Source organism: Mauremys reevesii, linkage group 9 (assembly GCF_016161935.1).
Source record: "Mauremys reevesii isolate NIE-2019 linkage group 9, ASM1616193v1, whole genome shotgun sequence".
Taxonomy (NCBI): Eukaryota; Metazoa; Chordata; order Testudines; family Geoemydidae; genus Mauremys; species Mauremys reevesii.
Window position 1 is genome coordinate 10,721,388 of NC_052631.1, and position 21,863 is coordinate 10,743,250.

Below are 21,863 nucleotides of genomic sequence, written 5' to 3' on the forward strand. Positions count from 1 at the left end.
AATGTGCCTTACAGAATCCTTTCAGCAACCAGATTATTACTCTTATGCTCTGAGAACTGCATTGAAACAGAACAAGCAAATTTTAGTTAATTATCCAGCTGGAATGCCACTCAAATAATATACCTTCTCTTTGTTATGCAAGTTAATGTCTGTTATCAGGCACTTGCAGAAAAAGATCGACTCCCAACCCCCATAATCAGTGCACATGCTTTGGGACATGGAACATTATGCACACAGATCTGAATAACTTCACACAGAGCATAACACATGAACAAACACCCTTAATCCCAGAGGGTGGGGAGGAGGTATGCTTTAAATTGTAATTGGTTGTCTCCTTTGTAAATTTCCTTTTCAATGCCTTAAAGAAAGCATTAGCATTCACAGTGTTGACTCTTTTGAATTGTAGCACTGAGCTGCAGCTTAATGGAAGTAACATTTCATACCACAGACACTTTGCTTTCAGTATGGGAATCCATCTTCCCTATAATGATTCAATAACATACAGCTGAGATTTGTAAGGGAGCTAGACAGGGTGATTTATCTGCTTCGGAAGAGGATATAAATATGTGGAATAATAATAATACCTGCTCCATTTAACATTCACAGTCTTCATAATTATAAATATATTGACAACTTGTAATTGTATACCGGGAAGCTGTTGAAAGGGACTACACTGGTTTAGAAACTGATTTAGTTAAATCAGTGCAATTCTCATGTAGCCCAGGCCTTAAAGGGTTTGTAAAAAAATGATGAGATCACATACTGTCCTGTTTCTCATCCCCTAACATGTCAAACAGAGATAAAGAGAAGAGCTAGTGAACACTTTCTCACCTCTACTAGGTTTATAAGGTGCAGGAAAAACTCCTGTGCATCTTGCTGTCTATTGGAGGAGAATTCTGGGTGCCCTTTGCTTACAAATGCCTTAAACATTCGAGGAGAAATTCCATTGTGTTGAGGCTAAAAACAAATGAAGAGAGAAATATTTTTGAAAAGCACTTCTGTGCACAATGGTCTGAATTACACACTGGCTTGAACCTTAAAAGTTAGGTTTCATGATTAAAGTGCCACAGGAAATGAAGCCATGCCACTGAATGCGATTCATAATCCACTGCCTAAAAGCTTTGAAAATGCAGCATTCGAATTGACCAGCAGTGATTTGTATCCTTCCAGAACGGCAAATGCACCTATACTTAAATCTCTGAAAACCAGGAAACAAAGAACTACAGTATACATCAACCGCGCCCCACCTCTGTGTCCCCTAAAGCTGGCAAGAGCTCCTGTGGAGCCACTGTAATTATGCTTCAGCCAGGGCTGCCTTATAAGAAGACCTGAAGAATAACTAAGTATTCATTTATCTGCACACTCCAACTGCCCTTCACTGCGCTCAGCACAGCTGCATAGATTGGTGCGGGGAGTGCTTACAATAGTACTTACATGAGATAGCACGCTACATGACAGAAGCAAGTGCAGGTGTTGTTCCAGAGGGAATCCTTAGGACAAGGGTCCAGAGGTGGTAACAACTGGCAACTCAGAGGTGGTTTGTGCAGAGTAGGTCAAATCTAGGCCAGATGCAGCTAGCTGGTGTTCATTAAACCTGCCCAAAATGTGACTTCACCCTAGTGAGAACATGGTCTGACAGTTTCTCCTGCAGTCCCTGTGGGCTCTGTCCCCGCAGTGCCCCATATCCTCCGGAAGAGAAGCGTGCTAGGATGTCTGACAAGGGCAAGTTGGGGCCTCACTCAAAGTGGGCAGAGTAAAGGATGCAGGCTGGGGATGGTGTGAACCTTAATTCTGTAATTCCTGGTTTACAGAGGTTTAAGCACAGGTGCAGCCTGCATTCTGGAAGGGTATGAGGCACTGCCAGTCAATCCTAATTCTCTGTTAAGGTTTTTGGACAGTGAATTTCCCTTGTTTTTTAAGGAAGTGGTGGTATTTTGAGGAAATTATGGTAAAGAATAGTGCCTGAGTGGGGACTATGGGGGGAGGGGTGCCTCAAGGTGGCTTCCTCTCTATCACTTGACCACTAATCCTAGATTGGGCCCCCACAAGGCACAATAATTTTCAAGACAATCCAAACTAGTGTGTGTATTTTAGAGCACTTGGAAAAACAGGCTAATAAACAAGTAAGTAGAGTGGTGCTACCACCCCATTACAATATAGGAGAAGCAGCATGAAATATGACACAGGTAAACCACATTTTTAAAGGAAACTTTCACTCAGAAGGCCCAATTCTGATCTCAGTGTCACCAGTATAAACAAGGACTAACTCCTTTTAGATCAATGGAGCTCAGAGCCAGGCCCTTAGTTTACAATGCTTGCTCAGCTGCTGGCTGTACATCAGTAATATCATTACACTCAGATGCTCTTTAAGGGCTTCTGTAAACATCTAGAGACTCAGTAGCGCTGGGAATTTCTGAATACTGGGTTGTGTATCATACTGGTGTCCTCAACTGCCCTGCATCAAAGGAGAAACTATATATCCTGCTTCCTTCTAAGACAGAAGGACTTAGAAGCAAGCAAACTGCCTGGCCCCAACGAGGCTTTCCCAGATTTTTGTTGCACTGAATTTGGAATTAAGCCCCATTGCCATTTAAATGCAACTTTTAGTCGACCATCTGAGTAGCGAGAAGAAAAATGTGCAAATGTGCCAGATTCTCGAGACTAGGATCTCACACACGCAGCAAGCCCTTCCCACCAGAGGGAAATGATCAATTTAAGCCAAAAGACAAGATCAGTGGCAAAGTCCTGAATGAAAAATCAGTTCCTGGTGACTCTATAGACTTTGGGCCTCTTTTTTATGTTGAAATGTCTCCAAGTCGCCCACTGCTCTTCCTAAACTGCTTTACAGAAGTGGAAAGAAGGTTCTACCGCCACAGAACCAGGAATATTTATAGACTACCGGGCATACTTTCCTCATCAACAGTTGCAAAACAGTTTAGCTATATATAGAGCGGACTGAACCGCTCAAAATCTCGCACAAATGCTTTGACAGGCGGCACCCACTGACAGTTTATGGCTGGATTCCAAAGACCCAGGATGTTAAAGGCCTGTCTGCACTCGGTGAAAAATGCTAATGAGTAAGATGTGACATTCATGTTACACACACACAAAAACAGGAGTCAAGGAAACAGTCTTACAGGTTTGGCCAAAAATCCCTACACAATTATACTCATTCACTGAAAATGCCAGAGCAAACATCTTGGAGGGCAAAATGTGCACTAGGTCTACAGTTGCATTTATCTACAAAATTCCCACCATTGCAAGGCCACCAGTGCAGCTCCACCAGAGGGAGCGAGAGTGGGAAATGTCGACACCAGCAACTTTCTAAACAAGGCCCTAGTACAACAAACAAAGAATTAAAACAGTAAAAACTGTTTCACTCCTGACACCACGTTAAAAACTGCTTAAACAGGAAGACATTTGAATCTACTAAATTATGAACAATGCATATTCTTTTGTGCCCGTGGATGGCGCTCTTTCTATTGAATTAACTGGCAGAGATTAGCCCCAAATGTTACTCTGCAAAAAGCTCTGGATAGTTTATTACAACATTCACAGTAGCAAATGCTGTAGCTAAGGTGGAGATGCAGTTTTCATGCTAATCCCCCTCGGCCCATTAAATGTGAAAGTTAAGACATTGCCCTTTGTTTTGTTAAACATCCGTAGGATATGCAACAAGTTAGTCGCTGTAGACACCTTAACACTGAGGTGTTGAACTTCTTGAAAACTGTATCCTCCATTTCTCAGTGTTAATGATGCATTAACGTTCGTTCTTAACTTTTAATAAATGAAACGCAAGCAGATTCACCAAAGCTTCTGTAAACCGAGGACTAAACCACTGGCAAAGCAATCATTCAGGAGAAGCGTTCATTGAGATGTGATTTTAGATGATGCAAACCACAGTTGCAAACCAGAGATTCCACCTTTTTCAAAATCTGTCTATTGACAAATTCCCTTTTAAATAAGAATATCGGATAGGGTGAAATTTCTGTAGCATCAGAAAGAAAGTGGGGGTGGTGAGGAGTATAATATAGGTAACTACGGCAACCGTCACTCTATTTCTGTGACAAAAGTATGTCCAGCTTCTGTTATATCTAAAAATACATCTTGGTTTTATCACAGATGCTTCTTCCAAGAAAGAAAGTTCCCCTCCAGACACACTATCTTCAGTATCTATTACAAGTTGACCTTTTGTTTCCAAACATCCCACCTTGGTGGGAGGGAGGGTTGGTCTCTGCTTAAATTTCATGTTCTGTATTGGGCTCTGGGTAACAAAGGTTGGCAGGGACACGAATACAAACTAGATCCAAAATTTTACTGCCAAAACAGCGTCAAAGTAAATTGAGGTTATTCAGCTGCACAGATATAAACCTCTATAGCATGCGTCTGGCAAGACAGCACTGTATTTTCATGGTAACTAAGGGCTTGCTTCCAGGATACTACAAAGTCACCCCACCAACAGGGACTGACGGATGAAAATAAGGGAAGCCTAGAAGCACTAGCATTTGAACAGAAGGGGGGGGGAGCGAGAGAAACCCCCTGCAGACAGAGGAAAGATGAACTGTGGTCCATGGTTTCATAAAGTTTAAGGCCAGAAGAAACCACTAGATCAGTGGTTCTCAGCTGTGGGTCGGGACCACAGAGTTTTAGTGGGGTCGCCAGGGCTGGTGTTTGGCCCCAGGATCCAGCCAGTCTAAGCCCAAGCCCAAGCCCAAACGCAAGCCTCACCACCCAGGGCTCAGGCTTCGGCTTCGGCTTCAGCCCTGGGCAGTGGGGCTCCAGTTACAGCCTCCCCATCCCCCGGGGATGAAGCCCTTGGGCTTTGGCCCCCCCACCCAGGGTGGTGGGGCTTGGGCTTCGGCTTTGCCCCCTCTGCCCAGAGCGGCAGGCCTCAGGCGGGCTCAGGCTTTGCTCCCACCTCTGGGGTTATGTAATAATTGTTGTTGTCAGAAGGGGGTCGCAGTGCAGTGAAGTTTGAGAATCTCTGCACTAGATCTTCTAAGCCTAACCTGCTGTATAACGCAGGCCATTAAAGTTCCCCAAGGTCCCCCTAGATTGAGCCCAATGCATAGGCCCAATGCCGACTTCCCCTCTTTTCCATGGGTGCTCAACCCCCCTCTGCCCCCGGCCCCACCCCCTACCCCACCTTCCATGAGGCCCCGCCCTGCCCTGCCTCTTCCCAATCCTGCCCCGTCCCCATCCAACCCCTTCCCCAAAGTCCCCGCCCCAACTCCGCCCCCTCCCTGTCCCTAGTCCAACCCCTTCCCCAAATCCCCACCCCGGTCCCACCTCTTCCCTGCCTCCTCCTGAGCGTACCACATTCCTGCTCCTCCCCGTCCCTCCCGGACCATGCCGATGCTGCCAAACAGCTTGGCTGCCGGTGGGTGCAGAGCACCCACTAATTTTTCCCCATGTGTTCTCCAGCACCCATGGAGTCAGCACCTATGGCCCAATGACTAGTTAGATTAAACTGCTGTGAGCCACAGGCTGAGTACAGGAGAGATCAAGGTGCCACCAATGCCTGAAGCCCCTGTAGTGGCAAGGAACAGACTAGGTGAGATATGCACCGATGCTCCTAGCCCCAATTTATTGTGGAGAAGTTCCTAGAGAGGAGAGGGAACATCTCTGCCCAGTGGCCAAGGAGGGGCTGCAAAAACAACGCTGCCGCATAACGCAAGAGAACATGGCGCTTAACATGGGACGGAGCTGGAGTCCCAAACATGTGCCTAGCACCCTCCTTCCCCAGACTTGGATCCACGTTTCAGAGCTCACACCGTATGTTGTGATGGGCCCAACCAAGAGCCTCACAACATCACACCCCGAACTGAGCCCTGGGAAAGCTGAGATTTAAATCCAAACTTCCCCTCTTGGGCTCCCTCCTTAGAACACAGCATGCAATGCCGCATTTTGCAAGTCCACACCACTCACAAAGGGCTTCCTCACGCCTGCTGGGAGCACCACCCTTGGGGGGAAAGGGGGGAAGGGTGGCAAGCTGCCACAGGCTGCCCTGGGAATAACTGCTGATGGAACCCCATCCTGGATTCCTCCTTGGCTGCTAATAAAGTGTAAACTGGTGGAATGATTCAGGAGAAAATAACCACGACAGCCAGCCAGGGCCCACCCTGGATAAAAATCTATGGCCTGTGTTATGCAGGAGGTCGGCTTCTGGTCTTAAAATCCATGATTCTATGAATCCCTGTGGGTTAGTGTTTGTAACAAGAAAGTAAAATAATGTAACCATCAGAAAAGAAACAGGCAATTCCCACAGTTTGGGGGTTCAACCTACCCCCTTACAGCTTGGGGCAAGGAACCTGATTTTCCCAAACATGGGCATCATTTCAGAAAAATTCAAGGGGGGTGGGGAGATTTGCTTTCATAAAGACCCTTGTAACAAGATCTGGGGGTGGGGTGGGGGGGAAGGTGGCAACTGCACTCCTTGTCCCATACCAAATGATGTCCCCAAAGTCATTCTCCCTCCTCCACCTCACCAGCTGCCTCACCAGCTCCCGTAAACCTTCCCTTGAGCACCTGTGCAAGAGGAGGTAGGAGATTAGCTGGCACCCCTTATTTACCAGGGACCAGACAGCATCCATGACCCTTGCTCACACAAGAATTGAGCCTAGTATGTCTTGTTCAAAAATGACTGATGTGATAAGGATCAAGGGATAGTAGGATATACAGGAGGCTTGATAGGCTGCTTAACTGTTGTATGAATAAAAGTGTAAGGTACCCACTGTTTAAAGAGAAGAGTGTGCAGATAAGTTAATATGGAGGTAGGTGGATGCAGCAATACCAGCCTTAGCTGGCTCTGATAAGCAAACTGAAAAAGGAGCAATGGTTTATGCAGCATTAGAAAAAGATCTAACGTTCATGCCACAAAGGAAAGATGCAACAGCAAACCAGAGATTAGACAAGGACAATACTGGACTTTCAGGAAGTACAAAATGTCTCTGCTACTGCAAAATTACTGCCCATGTATGGCTCTACTGTTTGCAATAAAAGGTCAGTTCCACACTACGAGTGCTCATTATTATGGATGGATGAGGTCCTATATGAGACAGGCTAGGGAAAAAATCCTTCTCTCCCCTTTCCTTATGTACATATTACAGATGTTTGACTGTAATACACTGTGCCTCTCTATGACTGCCTTTATTTTAGACCCAAACTGATCTCCACTCCACACAAAGCAGCTGTCAGCAATTCTTACCGTAAATGAGTTATGTCATAAAATAGACATGGGCCACAATTGTATCTCCTTGAAACTACAGTGGCAGCAGGATGGAGGGTATCAAAACCCACTTTTACTCTTGTGTTTCCAAGGTAGTGACAGCTGACATTTTGTGATCCGACAAGTTTTCCACACCATCAGATATGAACTACACCCTTAACTCCAGATTAGACAGGGATCTGAACGCCACCTCCTAGGCTGGCCCATTGCTAATCAGAAGTGGTGAATTATGAAACAGAAGCCATAAAATTGCATTATTTACAATAAAGAAGTCAGTCCTACAGAGACAAAAGTCTCTTGCACCATTAAATATTCTTCTGTTCTCCATACTGGAACCTATCCCGATGCCACTGACATCAACAGGAGTTTTGCCCTGGATTTCACTGGTGACAGGATCAGGCCCTTTGGGTCATTATCCTTCATTTTGAGCTTTAGCCAGGTTGAGGAGTTCAATCCCAAATATTTAGGGCTCTCTAAAATAGCCTTCTGTTGTCCCTTTACATATGTGCACAAGATTTCATGGCACAGCTGGAGCAGCAGAATACCCTATTAGCAAAAAAACTGGTCCCTTTAAAACTTTGCACAAATAGCTGCTGACTAATAGATTCCTGAGGGGAATCTTGCACATTACACCTTGCTAAACATGCTGCATGGGATCAACTGCACCACCACGCTCTCCAATAGCCAGCACCTGTTCTCTTTTCTCAGGTCGTCACTTTTACCTAGTTATCAGGCTGCGAATGCTCAGGCAAATACCTTGTGTTCTTCCTTCATCACCTGTTCAATAAGCTCAGATTTCATTGGTGGTTTAGAGTACTGGCCCGAAAGGAGTCCGTGTCCTAATTTAGCCCTGTAGGGAGAAGGGGAAGAACAAGGAACAGAAAGACAAAGGTTTGGAGCAAAGAAACTGACAATAACTTTAACTCCTTGAAATCTCTTTATGGTCTACAATTAGCTAGGCTGGAACATATACCTACAATTCTTCCTCCCCTGTCCTTCTCCCCAACCCATGTCAAGATGCTCTCCTACTATTTACAGCTAGTTTGCCGTAGCATCCTTGGCTCAATATGCTTAATAATAGGAACCTGGTACTTACATCTGCGTGTTGAAATCTTGTGTTGGATCTAGAGGCGAGTAGTCAAATATTCTCGGAAGGTTTCCCACATACCTAGGCAGTGAGAATAAAAGAGAAATGGTCAAAAATTATAGGTGAGTTTATCTGGATCCTTTGCTAAGACGCCTGGATACCCTAGCAGGTTGTTCTCCAGTGATACTTAAGTTAGCTTCATGTCTTGGGAGAGTTCTGTAGTGACAAGCTTAAGCCACCACCACCATGCAAACAAACAATCTCCCACTGCTCTAGAAGCTGCTAACTGGAGGGAAAAGATAGATCAATGGTTAGGGTGTTAGACTGGGACTTCGGAGATCTGGATTCTATTTCCTTCTCTGCCACTGACCTCCTGTGTGACCTTGAGAGAGAGTCACTTAGTCTCTCTGTATCTCAGGTCTCCATCTGTAAAATGGTAGCATTGTACAACATCACAAGGTGTTGTCAGGATAAATACATTAAAGATTGTTAGGCACTCAAATACAGAGAGTCATATAAACACCATGGACAGGTAGACAGCAAACTTACAAACAGTAGCACTTACTCTCATCAGAGTACCGTACCATGGACGTTCACTAATTAAGTCTCACAACATCTCTATGAGATAAGTAACCTCTATGAGACAATAAGTGATTTGCCTACGTGCACAGTCAGGATTAGAACTAATGAGTTCCTGGCTCCTAATCAATGGCTCTTTAAGTGAATTCTGGATATACATCATACAAATGGTAAGGTCTGCAGTCTGAAAACAAGTTTCTGATGCCCAGTTTCAAAGAGCGAGATAGACTAATTTGTGCCTTTTCAACAGGCATTGAAGAGTATGTTAGTCCATTCAGTGCTGCCACAGTGTGCAGTGCGTGGCAAGCAGTTTTTATCAGAACACAACGAAGATCTTCCAGGGAGGTAGGGTTACATTGAAAGAATATGTCCAAGTTAAGCCTGGTATATCTTCCATCTTTAAAAATCTTCACTATATCAGTGATGCCAAACACTCCAGACAGGTCCAACAATCATGCTGCTGAAAGCAGCCGCACTTGGCAAAGTCAGTCCGGATATTACATTGAAAACTGAGTCAGGGAAGTTGGCACAAGGGTGCTGCAGTGAAGGAGTTAATGAATCTGCAGACACCACTCCATACGGATAAGTAAATAAACAAAAACAAATTCCACACTCCCCCCGCCTTCTTTTCCAGAAGGCAAGTGCTACATGAAAATCTAGGAAGATGTCCAAGATCTGAGAGTGTCACTTTCAAGACATACACTTCTGTTGGTATATAAAGGAACATGCTGAGTTTTATCTTCAGCTATGTGCAATTCTCCAAAAACAACTATAAACAGCTGTTCACCTGGGAGTGCTGAATGTTCAACCTTAACTGTCAAGAAAAATTCTGAGATATAAAATAAGGAAGAGAAATATCCTAAATGAACTGAAAACAACAACATTTGTTTCTCACTCAGCAGAGGAAAGTAACTAAACAAACAACCCACTTGCAAAGCTGAGATTTTTATCAAGAGCAAGCTTTGGCTGGCAATATGCATCTCTCTTTTAAGCCTTGTCTACACACAAAATTTGTACAGGTTTAAATACTGATGTAGTTATACTGGTATAATATTCCTAGTGTGGACACAGTTATACTGGCATAAATGTGCTTACACTAGTATAGCTTAGGCTATGTCTACACTGAGCACCATACAGCGGCACAGCTGTGCCACTACAGCAGTGCCACTGTAAGGTACATAGCGTAGCCGCTCTTTGTCGCCAGGAGAGAGCTCTCCCAGCGACAAAATAAAACCACCTCCAATGAGGGGTAGTAGCTTTGTCGGCGGATGAGCATCTCTCACTGTCAAAGCGCTGTCCACACCGGCACTTTTCGTTGGCAAAACTTTTGTTGGTCAGGCGTGTGTATTTTTCACACCCCTGAGCAACAAAAAATTTTACTGACGAAAGTGCAGTGTAGATGTAGCCTTACTCCCGTGCAGGAAAGGAAATAAGTTATATCCATATAATGCACTTTTATACTGGCATAACTGCTTCCACACTAGGGGTTGTACTGATCTAATTATATTGGGGACAAAAATCACATGCCTGGCATAGTTACACTACTGTACCTTTACAAGAAAGATGGTCCAGTGGTTAAGGCACTAGCATAGGACTTGGGAGACCTATGGTCAATTCCCCGTTTTGCCACAGGCTTCCTCTGTGATCCTGCGCAAGTCACTTAGCCTCAGGAATCCCCTGTGCCTAAGTTCCCCAGCTGCAAAGTGGGGAGAACAGCACTTCTTTGTGAGCGAAGGGTGTTGAGAGAATGAATACATTGAAGATGGTAAAGCAGTTTGATACTAGGGGGATGGGAGCCATTCAAGTACCACAGATAAACAGATGCCAGCACAGAAACTGTGTGCAGACCAGGCTGAAGTTTATGAGCCTGGGATCAATCCTATATCAATGAAGTCAAAAGGGATTTTGACTTCAAAAGCAGTAGGAGTTCTGGACCTCCTCCTCCCTAGTCTGCAAACACTCTCTGCCAAGCCATTGAATTGGCTGGAAGACAGCCATTTACAATAAGAGTTACACCCTGAAATACTATATGGATTACATAAATAATAGCTTTGTGACATCAGAGCCTGCGCAAAGCACTGCTGAGAATTACTTACGCTCGCTGAAACTCTGGGATGCTGAAAATGGCCTGCAGGACAGCACTGAGGTAGCAGCTATTTCCCAGGTTCTTCATGCCAGTGTATCCTGGGCCATACATGGGCTTGAGCTTCACACCAGATTCCTGAATCACTTCCCACTCAGAGACTCTTGGCTTTATGTTGTTATCTCTTAGGCCGTTCTCTGTCTGAATGCAAAGGAGTTTGATTTTTTTTTTTAAATATATCTGCAATTATGATGCATTAATTAAAAACCAACTTAGCTGTCCATGTTATAAAATGGAAGAACCCAACTCAAAATGAAAGTAAAAAAGTTCCAACCCAAGGGAAGAAAGTTCAAAATCAAAACACCAACAGCTTCTTGCTATTGCAATAAACTGGCTAAGTATGTGTGAACATCTCTTCCTCTAGAGGCTGGTCCCAGTGAATATGACTGCCTGCTCCTCCGTCACAGCTAAAAAAGAGTGCTCCTTTAGGCCAGGGGTGAAAGTTACTTATCTGACACAAGACTGCAATGCTCAGGCTGCCCTTTAAATCGCTGGCCTGGGGAAGCCGGTCCAGTATGCCGTACTGGACCGGCTCACTTTCACTTCTGCCTTTAGCTCAAATGAGAGAGACCTCAGTTGGTGGTGGTGAAGGTTCTCCTGCTCACAGCTATGGTGTCTCTACATTTGCAGCCACCATTCACAACACCATTGTATATTAATAGCAGTAGATCACCAGTGTGTTAGGCATTTTACTGGCAGGTCTGAAGGCAAGGGGTAAAATTCTGGACCCACTAAAGTCAATGGGACTTTTGTCACTGCGTGAAATCCAGGTCCCACTGAAATCAACATTTTCATGCTTCCTCATTAAAATAGGCATTTTCCATTTCTAAAAGTGATTATTAAAATAAACTAGTTTTCACATCAATATTAACAGCATATTTTGATAATTAGAACGGAGAGAATATTTCAAAAGTGAAATTTAACTTTTTACTGTTATTTTTGCAGTTTATTGTTTGCTTTCTGTCAGCTCAGACAATGAAAACAGACTATGAACAAAAGTGAAACTGACTAGTCAGCTTCAGACCCATTTAATTTTCAGGTTCTCATTCACGGACACAAGAGTGCAATGCTCAGGTTGCAAATAAATAATAAGTAATAAATAATAATAATAATAATACCACCTACCTCTTATATAGCACTTTTCATTCATGGAGCTCTAAGTGCTTTACAAAGAGGTAGGTATCATTATCCCCATTTTACATATGGTGAAAGTGAGGCACAGAGATGGGAAGTGACTTGCCCAAGTCACCCAGCAGGTCAATAGAAAGCCAAGAATAGAATGTAATTCTCCCAAGTCCCAATCTAGTCTCTATCCTTTAGGCTATACAGTACTGCCTCCAATGCTGAAGGTAAATATATATTTGTACACACACAAAACCTAAATTTGGGGCCAAATTTGACCAAACTGTCCCTTTAATTATTTTTTGATTTGAGCCTTAGCTACTTACTCCACTTATCTTTGGTGGATTTTGACTTTTTATCTTATGTTTAAATGTGCAACAGGTTTTTTTATTTGTGAAATTAAAAACATTACTCGTCATAATTAAAAAACCTCAATATTCTTCTCTCTTTTATTTAGAGGATTTTCTTATCTTTGTGGGTAGTGACACACTAACCTCTGAAAGTTAAGCATGTAAACTTCAGATAAGGAAGGAATTCTATTGGAAGGCAATTTTCAGCTCCTGAAACCATAGGGGATATGTCTACACAGCACACTAAGCCTCGGCTCTGACCCAGGTTTGAATTCAACCCCCCTATTTCTGTCCACACACAGATCAATCTGACGAGGGTCCTAAAACGCTGCTACGGGGTTGGTTCCAAGACTGAGTCCTGCTGTGATTTGGGTCCAAGCCCTGTAATTCTGCAGTGTGGACGCAGCTCAAGCTGCAGATCCAAGTCAGGTCTGTTTAAATGCATCATGGACACATTAGCATGTCTGACAGACCCAGTTCCAGCAACCGTAAACACATACATAATGGGAAAAGAGTGCCTAGGAAGGAGTGATGCAGAATGGGATCTGGGGGTCAGAGTCGATCTCTGTTGCAAAAAAAGCAGACGTCATTCAGGGATGTATTAGCAGGAATGTTGTAACCAAGACACAAGAAGCAATTCTTCCACTCTACTCCATGCTGATTACACCCCAACTCGAGTACTGTGTCCAGTTCTGGGTTAGGGTTAGTTCTGGGTGCCACATTTCAAGGAAAGATGTGGACAAATTGGAGAAAGTCCAGAGAAGAGCAAAAAAATGATTAAAGGTCTAGAAAACATGACCAATGAGGGAAGATTGAAAAAATTGTGATTGTTTAGTCTGTAGAAGAGAAGACAGAGGGGACATGCTAAAGTTTTTAAGTATACAGAAGGTTGTTACAACGCAGAAGAGAAAAAATGTTCTTCTTAACCTCTGAGGAAAGGACGAGAAGCAATGGGCTTAAATTGCAGCAAGGGTGGTTTAGGTTGGACATTAAGAAAAACTTCCTGTCACGGCGGTTAAGCACTGGAATAAATTGCCTAGGGAGGTTGTGGAATCTCCATCATTGGAGATTTTTAAGAGCAGGTTAGACAAACACCTGTCAGGGATGGTCTAGGTAATACTTAGTCTTGCTGTGAGTGCAGGAGACTGGACTAGATGACCTCTTGAGGTGCTCTCCGGTCCTATGATTCTATGGCTGAGAGACCCAGGTCCACTAATTGTAAACCCAGGTTTAAAATGCAGTGTGAGTGTTCAAGTGCAGACTTGGGAACACTGAGTCCACAAGCCTGGATCCCAAAGATCTGAGTTAACAATGCAGTGTAGACATACCCATACTGATTTAGAGCCTAGAGAATCAACATGTAGTAGCTGACAGTATTCTTCACCAAGCTAAATACAATCATTACAATCTCAGGCAGTTAGCTTTAGGAATCATATTTTATTTTCCACTGATAATTTATTTTTTTCTAATTAGAAGAATGTGAGAGACTCTAAATAAAAGATGAGTTTCCTACCACATGCATCTGGAGCATATCAATCCCGAAGTGTGCCAAGTGTTTTGCTATATGTGGATCTAAAACTGCCTCCTCTTCATCAAAAGAATACACATCTACAAAACAGAGAGAAGCAAAGGTGATGACGCAAAGAATGTTACCTATTGGCTTTATTTAGGAATGGCAACAAAACATTCTAAGAACGGTACTACCTTTACAGACTGGGCTATTGATAGTACCAACATTGATGTATGACCTGCAAAAGTATATACAGAGTTATACAGGTTGGAAGGTATCTTACCCTCCACAACACAATTGCGTTATTAAATGCTCTTAAAACAAAGTTTATATTTTCATCGGATTTAAAGTTTCCTAAAAAAATAAAAAAGTTTACTGTGATTTCCAAAGAAAAGCAATACAAACATGCGAGGTGTACTAAATGCAAGAAGCAAAAACACACAGAAACATCAGTTATGCAGCAAATCTACATTTTCAACATAGAGATTATTTTCAAATTATGTGATCATTTGAAACTTTGTGAACCTGTATATATGCATGTGCAGACATTAGATACAGACAGAGGCACTAGAACTATGGACATCAACAGTTGATTGATTACTAATGATATTACATCGGTCATCAATTGCTGCTAAAGGCACAAGGAGAACATCTTTGCCCTTATTCCTGTTGTGGTGCAGGAATGATCGAGGAGCACAGAGAAATCCATCCAATGACAAACAAAGGTAAATGTTTTAGTAATAATAACCCAGGAGGGCCTCAGAAAATCAGCATTCTATTTAAGAAAAGAATGACTGTCCAGGGGTTAGGGCACTAGCCTAGCATGCAGAAAACCCAGGTTCAAGTCCCAGCTCTGCTACAGACTCCCTATGTGGACTTCTGCAAGTCACTTAATCACTCCATTCTCTGTGTGTAAAATGTGGATAATAGCAGTGCCCTACCTCACATGAGTGTCAATGAGGATACATATAAGAACAACTTACTATGGGACACGGTGGCTCCATCACTGACAATTTTTAACTCAAGGCTGGATGTTTTTCTACAAGACATGCTCTAGGATTTATTTTGGGGACATGCTCTGGCCTGTGTTATACAGGAGGTCAGACACTAGATGATCATAGCGGTCCCTTTTGGCTTTGAATCTATAAATCTGTAAGACTGTGAGTTAATGGGGGGGCCACAGAAATATCTTAGATACTTCCAGGTTTAGTGAGACGTACATCACTTAAATGTCTGCCAACAAAATTCCTATCCTTAACTGCATAGATCATATCTGGTTCATAGAACTTCTTATAAATAGATCTATAAAATATCTCCCATAATAGGAATAAAACCTTCCAACCTGCATTTCAAGGTTGTTATTTTAGTTTCCTGGTGGATGAGGATTGTTGGATATCAGCCTTGGGACTGATATGACATGCCTAAGGTATGCTCCGCTATTATGGAATGCCAGATTTATATAAACCCATACATCATACTGGTAAAAGTTGCATGAGCCTGATCACAAGACTGCATTAGTTCTCAAAATAATTGATTGCAGGATACCAGTGTGAGAATGTGTGACAGAGAGAATTCACACTTAAAATGCCAAAATTTGCTTTTTACATACATGGCAAGCAATCTTCATATTACTTAGAGAATACCCATAGTAAGAATATTAGTTTTAATGTATAAGCTCCAATCAAACCCTCTAAAGAACTGCTCAGCAATGACTAAAGCTAGACTGAATAGGATAACTACTAAAAAACTAGTAAGAACATTAGACCAATATTCCTTGATCAGACAAAACTTGGGAGGTGGGAGACCTAGGTTCAAATCCCTGCTCTGCCATAGACTGACATGTGACCTTGTGCAAGAGTCACTTAACTTCTCTATGCCTTGGGCCTATCTACACGGGAAAGTTTTACCAATTAACTCAATGTACTCACTCACCCCGTGGACACTTATGTTGGAATAAGAGTTACTCTGGTGTAACTATATTGGTTTAAATTCACACCTTTGCTCACACCAATATAACTTTTCCGTGTAGATGATCCTCATTTCCACTAACAGTCAGGTACTTTACGGACCCCATCTCTACAGTATCTAAGCTAGACAGAGAGTCCCTAATACTTTGTCTTGCTGTAACAGTTTGGGCTTTCTGGGCTCTGAACAGGATTTCACAGGAATCTCCTTTGCCGACCCTCTGGCCCCCGTACAAAAACAGGTGCAGCAGGGAAATCCATGGCCCAGGCATGCTAGTGTGGGTCATATGGGCTTGAGTCTGCCCTGGCAGGGAGAGAACCCCGTGCTCGTTTGTTATCTCAGGGCAGAGCTCGAGCTGACGGGGGAAGCACTGTTTCTCCAGTGACAATATTTTCCCAAGGAAATGGAGTTTAATAAATCTGAGGAGAGGACAGAAAGGAAGGGAAGGTCCCACTGTTCAGTATTTACCAGGCGAGTCCCGTCACAGACTTCCGTCCAGTGCAGATTTTGTCTTTCTGATCAAGTAAATAATGTTTGCAGCCCTTCTATTGTGAAGGACACACTGATGAGACACACTGCAGTCAGCAGCCCCCTCATCATCTCTCTCTCCTGCCTCAAGCAAGAGGCCTGTTTACCCTCCCCCAAGCCCTCCCCAGAACCTGACAGGACCCAGCACAGTTCCCTGGCCCATCTTTACACCTAACCACCAGAATACCCCCTGCCCTCCACTGACAGCCTCATGCTGTCTACCCACTTCTTAGCACTTCTCCATGCCAGACCACCCTCGGTGACTACTCCCCCCTTGCCAGATCCCTGCCTGAGGGAAGGACAGGAACAAGCTGCAGGGAGAGAGAGGTCCTATTAGGTGCACAAGTTAGGGGAGATGCAAGCACAGGGGAAGGCAGTTCAGGACAGCTGTACCCCTTCCCAAGAGTCCTCAGCATGCCCCATCCCCTAGCAGCTAGAGAGCTTCTCCCCTCATCAGCAAAAAAAGTCACCTGGCAACTTGAATGAAATCTTAGCATCTGGTCTGCCCCCCAAGAGCTTAGATACCTGGGTCCTGGTCCTGTGTTGACCTCATTGCAACTTTTTCCTTCATGCTGGGGATTAGCCAGTATCCTAAGAGTTAATGCAGCTTTTAAAAAGGTTAGTCAAGTTACTGGCCTGTAAAAGTTAAGCCTCCTGAGCCAGGGAGTGGCCCTTAAGTTACGCTGATTAGTCCAGCATTCCCTCCATTAACATTAGTCATGGGTGACCCTGCTGGTATTTGTGTGGCTATAGCATGTCCCTCTGCCGGAATTCCATTGTGAGAGCGTTAGCGTCCCAGAAGACATTATGTTTTCATCCATATACAGGAGCTCACGACATTCCCATACTCTTATGGTTAAGTCATGAGCAGCCAAACAGACTGTAAAGTTCAGAATGCTTCTCAGAGTGAAATTACACACACACACACACACACACACACGCATCTAGGGTGACTACCTTTATCAACATGGAAGCTGGGAGTTTATTTTCCCTAGTTCAGACAATTTTTTTGTGATCGAGAGAGTTGTTACCTGAAACCACAGCTCAACGGAATAGTAGAAATGGAACCTGGATACGTGAGCCATTAATCTTTGCTCAAGCCCAGCTCTCGTTTCATGGGTTCAACACCTTCAACTGTGCAGCTAAATATACTACAAAATATCACAGTGACTTTTAGAGAAGAGAGGAAGAAGAGGAGAGAGAAGGAATTCATTTATTTAAAATCAAGTGCAGCAAATCCCAGAGCAGGGAGAAGAGGGCCCCTGTGGATGAGTCTGAAGCACACTGGTATAGCACAGGGGTAGGCAACCTATAGCATGCGTGCCGAAGGCGGCAAGCGAGCTGATTTTCAGTGGCACTCACACACCCGGGTCCTGGCCACCAGTCCAGGGGGTTCAGCATTTTAATTTAATTTTAAATGAAGCTTCTTAAATATTTAAAAAACCTGATTTACTTTACATACAACAATAGTTTAGTTATATATTATAGGCATAGAAAGAGAACTTCTAAAAATGTTAAAATGTATTACTGGCACGCGAAACCTTAAATCAGAGTGAATAAATGAAGACTCGGCACACCACTTCTGAAAGGTTGCCGAACCCTGGTATAGCAGATCACAGTAGATTCAGAACAGAGGTGGGTCAGAAAAGAAATAATTATGGTGGCAAGGAAAAGCCAGGCCACAGTGGTGGGAAACGGTGGAGGGGAGTGGAAGAAAAGACACCCTGATGATCCCCACAGAAACACTGGAAACAAGAGAATATGAGAAAAATTTGGGGTGGAAATGAAAGGAAAGCAAAAACAGAGGGCTTGCAGGAAGAAATGGAAAGATGAACACTGTGTGGCATGGAATGCTATCCCAATATCCTTTTCTGTTGGAGTCTTAAGTTCTGCAGCTAAATAAAGCTCCAGATGCAGCACTCAATTCCATAGTAGAGTGTCAGAGGCACAGGGGGCAGGACTCTCTGTTTCACCCTAGAGAGCTGGCTGCATAGGGAGGCCCTAGAGAACTACATGACAGAGACAGACAATGCAAAGGATCCATGAAGCAGCTCATTCAACATCTGTGTCTGTGCTAAGCAGGACATGCTGCTTCCAGCCATTACCACCTCTAGCCCTGCAGCCAGTTTAAAAGATGTGGCACCAGAGTGGAGAAAAATGGGACACAACTATGTTGTTATGAGAGCTGAAGGAGGTGGCAGAATCTGTCCTGCAGTGGAGGAGTTTGAAAGGCCCAGACAAACAGGGATCTGGGAACGTGCTGCACTTGAGGCCCTGGGCTGGGAATCAGAAGACTTGGGTTCAATTCCTGGCTCAGCCACAGATTGGCCATCTGACTTTGGGCTGTAAAGTGGGGAGATACCACCCGCTTTGTGGGTGTCTCATGCAATTCGTTGCTATTTGTACAGTGCTTTGAAATCTCCAGAAGACACTATGGGTTCAGTTGTGAGACCTCCGGTGCATCCATGCAGCGAAGAATAACAGGGGGCAAGGAGCTCCCATACTTCCCTGCATGTGGTACCTGTAGAACTGGAGCCTGCGGGGAAGGAGGAGGGGAAATGGACCATCTGTGGGCTACTACTCTCATCCTGGGGAGGTGGGCAGGGAGTGGGTGGAGCCTTGGCACGCCTGAGTTAGTGCAGAGGGGAAGCAAGCTGTAGCAGCAAAAGGGCTCATAGATTACTCCCTCCCTGGAACAAGATGGAGCAATGCAACTGCATGCTGCCACTTACTCAGGCTGGATTGTCGAGTTACAGTCCAGCCCTACAGAAAGTATTACATTTACCACTGTCACTGTATATAAAGAGAAGTGTTTTATTAATAAGTGAGCAAGTGGGGAGGGGAGAATCTTTTCTGAAGGGAAGCAAAGTTGACTTCAGACAGAACAGAAACAAAGACCCATGCAGAACAGCTGCTGCTCCTCATTCACAGAAGAAGGATGACAGTCTGCCCTTTGTTACCAGTGAGACCAGAGAGAGGAGGCGGATGATAGGGTGAGGGCGGAAGGACAACAGCGACAGGAAACTAGTATTGTTGCTTAAAGAGCACCCGACAACCAGTGAAAAACATTCTCTTTAGAGACTCTTTTGCAGACACAGTAGAATCCTGCTATAGGTCAAGACCGACCTCTACATTCATGTCGTTAAAACACTGAACTTCCAAGATCAGACATGCACAAGGAATCATCTGGGAATGGGGGAGTGAATTTTGCTAGGCATTCTAATACAACAGCAGGTTGAATCAGGCACTCCCGCAGGCTGTAGTGTCCTTTCCCTGCAGCTGAGTGGTATTCAAGCATGGGAAATTCTTTCCCTGCTTTGATGAAATCAAGGAAAAGCTGGTCATTCAAATGTAAGGTAAATGTCTTACAACCAAATCCTCACTGATGTGGATTACAAATACAAGGGGCAAATACACCAGCTTTAACAGGAAACGGCTTTTGGAAAGTCATTTTTCATCTATACAACCATGAGCACTAAAAACCAAATTCTAGTGCATACTGATATTCTTTGTTCACACTTCCTCCTGATAATTGTATGAAAACAGAATCTCTTTGCTTAGGAATTGCGGCTCCTCATGCCCCTATCCTGTCTAATCCTCCCAGTTCATAATCCTCTCCACAGCAACACAGTGGAATGTCAGAGGATACTTGAACACCACCAATTATATAGCTCCTTTTCTGTGAGGATCTTAAAGCACTTTACAAAAATTAACAAACATCACATCAGGTTTGCGGGCTAGATGAGTATTCATTAGTATGAATAAAAAGTTATGGGATCAATGCAGAAATCACTGGATGAAATTCTATGTCCTGCGCTAGGTCAGACCAGATGATCATTATGGTTCCTTCTGACCTTATAATCTAGTAAATTTCTAAACAAAGATCCTGCTTTCATCATGTTTCCCCAGCAGTAAAAACACAGCTAGGAAATGCAAGAAGAAATGGTGCAAAACTAGAGTTTTCTTAGGTTTTCTTTTTCATTTCAAGAAAACCAAGTTTCCAGTATACTTAAATCATATGTATTATAAATCAATCCTGCATCTTATTCGGGAACATTTACAAAAAAGTTATACAATTTTTAAGAAACTGTAACAAATCTGTTTCTTAAACCTACTGCTATCCAATATGGAAAAATTATGTTAGTCACCACATAGAGTGACACAAATGGCAATACATTGTGTACCTTTCATTCTTCAAGAGCCTGGTTCCTTCTCTCCCAATACACATATATTTGTGTCTCAATTTACTATGGATAGTACATTTATAGGATATATCCTATCCACGTTTAGACTATATACAGGCACTAAAAGAGCATGAAGATGTAAAGCCAAAAACCAACATACAATACGTGTTCCCACATATATATCTCACTCATTCTAGTTCTGGTCCAGTTCACACGAGCTAACAGCTGGGCTAATGCTTTCTGTCAAGAAACAGGCACAGAAAAGCTGTCAGACATGGAAATCAGCTCTACATAACACAAGATTTGGCTATTCCAGCTCGTGTAAATTGGTGACGCACCAATAAAGCTATGTGAATTTACACCAGTTGAGGATCTGCCCCATGAAATCTGCATCTCTCACAGCTGCTCCAAAATGTGTGATGTGTACAGAGGTTTATTAACAAATACAGCTATTCTGGGCTATAAAAGAGGCTGTGATGTATGTTGTATATTTTGGTTTCTTTGCAGCTGAGCACAAATCACCTAGCAACTAACCTGCACCATCAGGAGTGATGGTTCCCAGCTTCACTGCTAAGGGATAGCCCATCTCTTTGTAGTGTTCCAGTGCATGTCCGTTTCCCCCACTGCCATCGAAGAACCATTTCCCGCACAGCACCGAGCCATCCGTCAGGTTCAGCCAGAGGTTCTCCCGCAGGTCACACTTCGAGCACTTCCAGCCACTGCCACGGGGAACATTGAAAGTAAAGCAAAAGAAAGTAATCAGTGCTACAACCCAAAATGCTAACGTTTGAGTCCATAAACAAAAGCCCACCATTTACCAACGTGGAGCACAAGGGAGTCTCACAGCTGATCATTTGGCTTAGGACCACAGACCTCCAAAGTCACAAAACACGGGCAGCTCTGTCAGTGAGCCTTTTTCTGAAGCACGCTGGTCGCCATACAAACAAACAAACCCTGGCGCCCTACCTGGGAGGAATCCTAACACCGTTGTCTATCTGTACAAGCGTTTTGGCGTGTTTGGATACTTGTAGCTCTTCTTCCCACGAGTCCGGGTCCTGCTTTCGGTAGGGAGATTTTGAACTGAGGACTGCGTCACAAGCTATTGTTACCTGTAAAATGAAGCCAAATAAAGCAGGGAGGTCAAACTCAAAAACTAACCCATCCGAC

The 21,863-nt window shown here is 43.7% G+C and overlaps 1 protein-coding gene across 3 annotated transcripts in view; it reads right to left on the minus strand.

Annotated features, from left to right (window-relative positions):
- The window catches only part of USP13 (ubiquitin specific peptidase 13), a 77,789-nt gene that overhangs the window by 19,593 nt on the left and 36,333 nt on the right, over window positions 1-21,863 (minus strand). For 2 of the 3 annotated variants that reach the window (XM_039487848.1, XM_039487850.1), the window contains exons 5-11: window positions 21,663-21,805; window positions 21,231-21,415; window positions 14,023-14,117; window positions 10,991-11,178; window positions 8,325-8,396; window positions 7,985-8,078; window positions 832-957 (exon numbers count right to left, since the gene is read on the minus strand). In XM_039487848.1, coding sequence (XP_039343782.1) covers window positions 832-957; window positions 7,985-8,078; window positions 8,325-8,396; window positions 10,991-11,178; window positions 14,023-14,117; window positions 21,231-21,415; window positions 21,663-21,805 — 903 coding nt within the window. The remainder of the gene's footprint in view (window positions 1-831; window positions 958-7,984; window positions 8,079-8,324; window positions 8,397-10,990; window positions 11,179-14,022; window positions 14,118-21,230; window positions 21,416-21,662; window positions 21,806-21,863) is intronic. The other variant, XM_039487849.1, reaches the window with a different exon arrangement.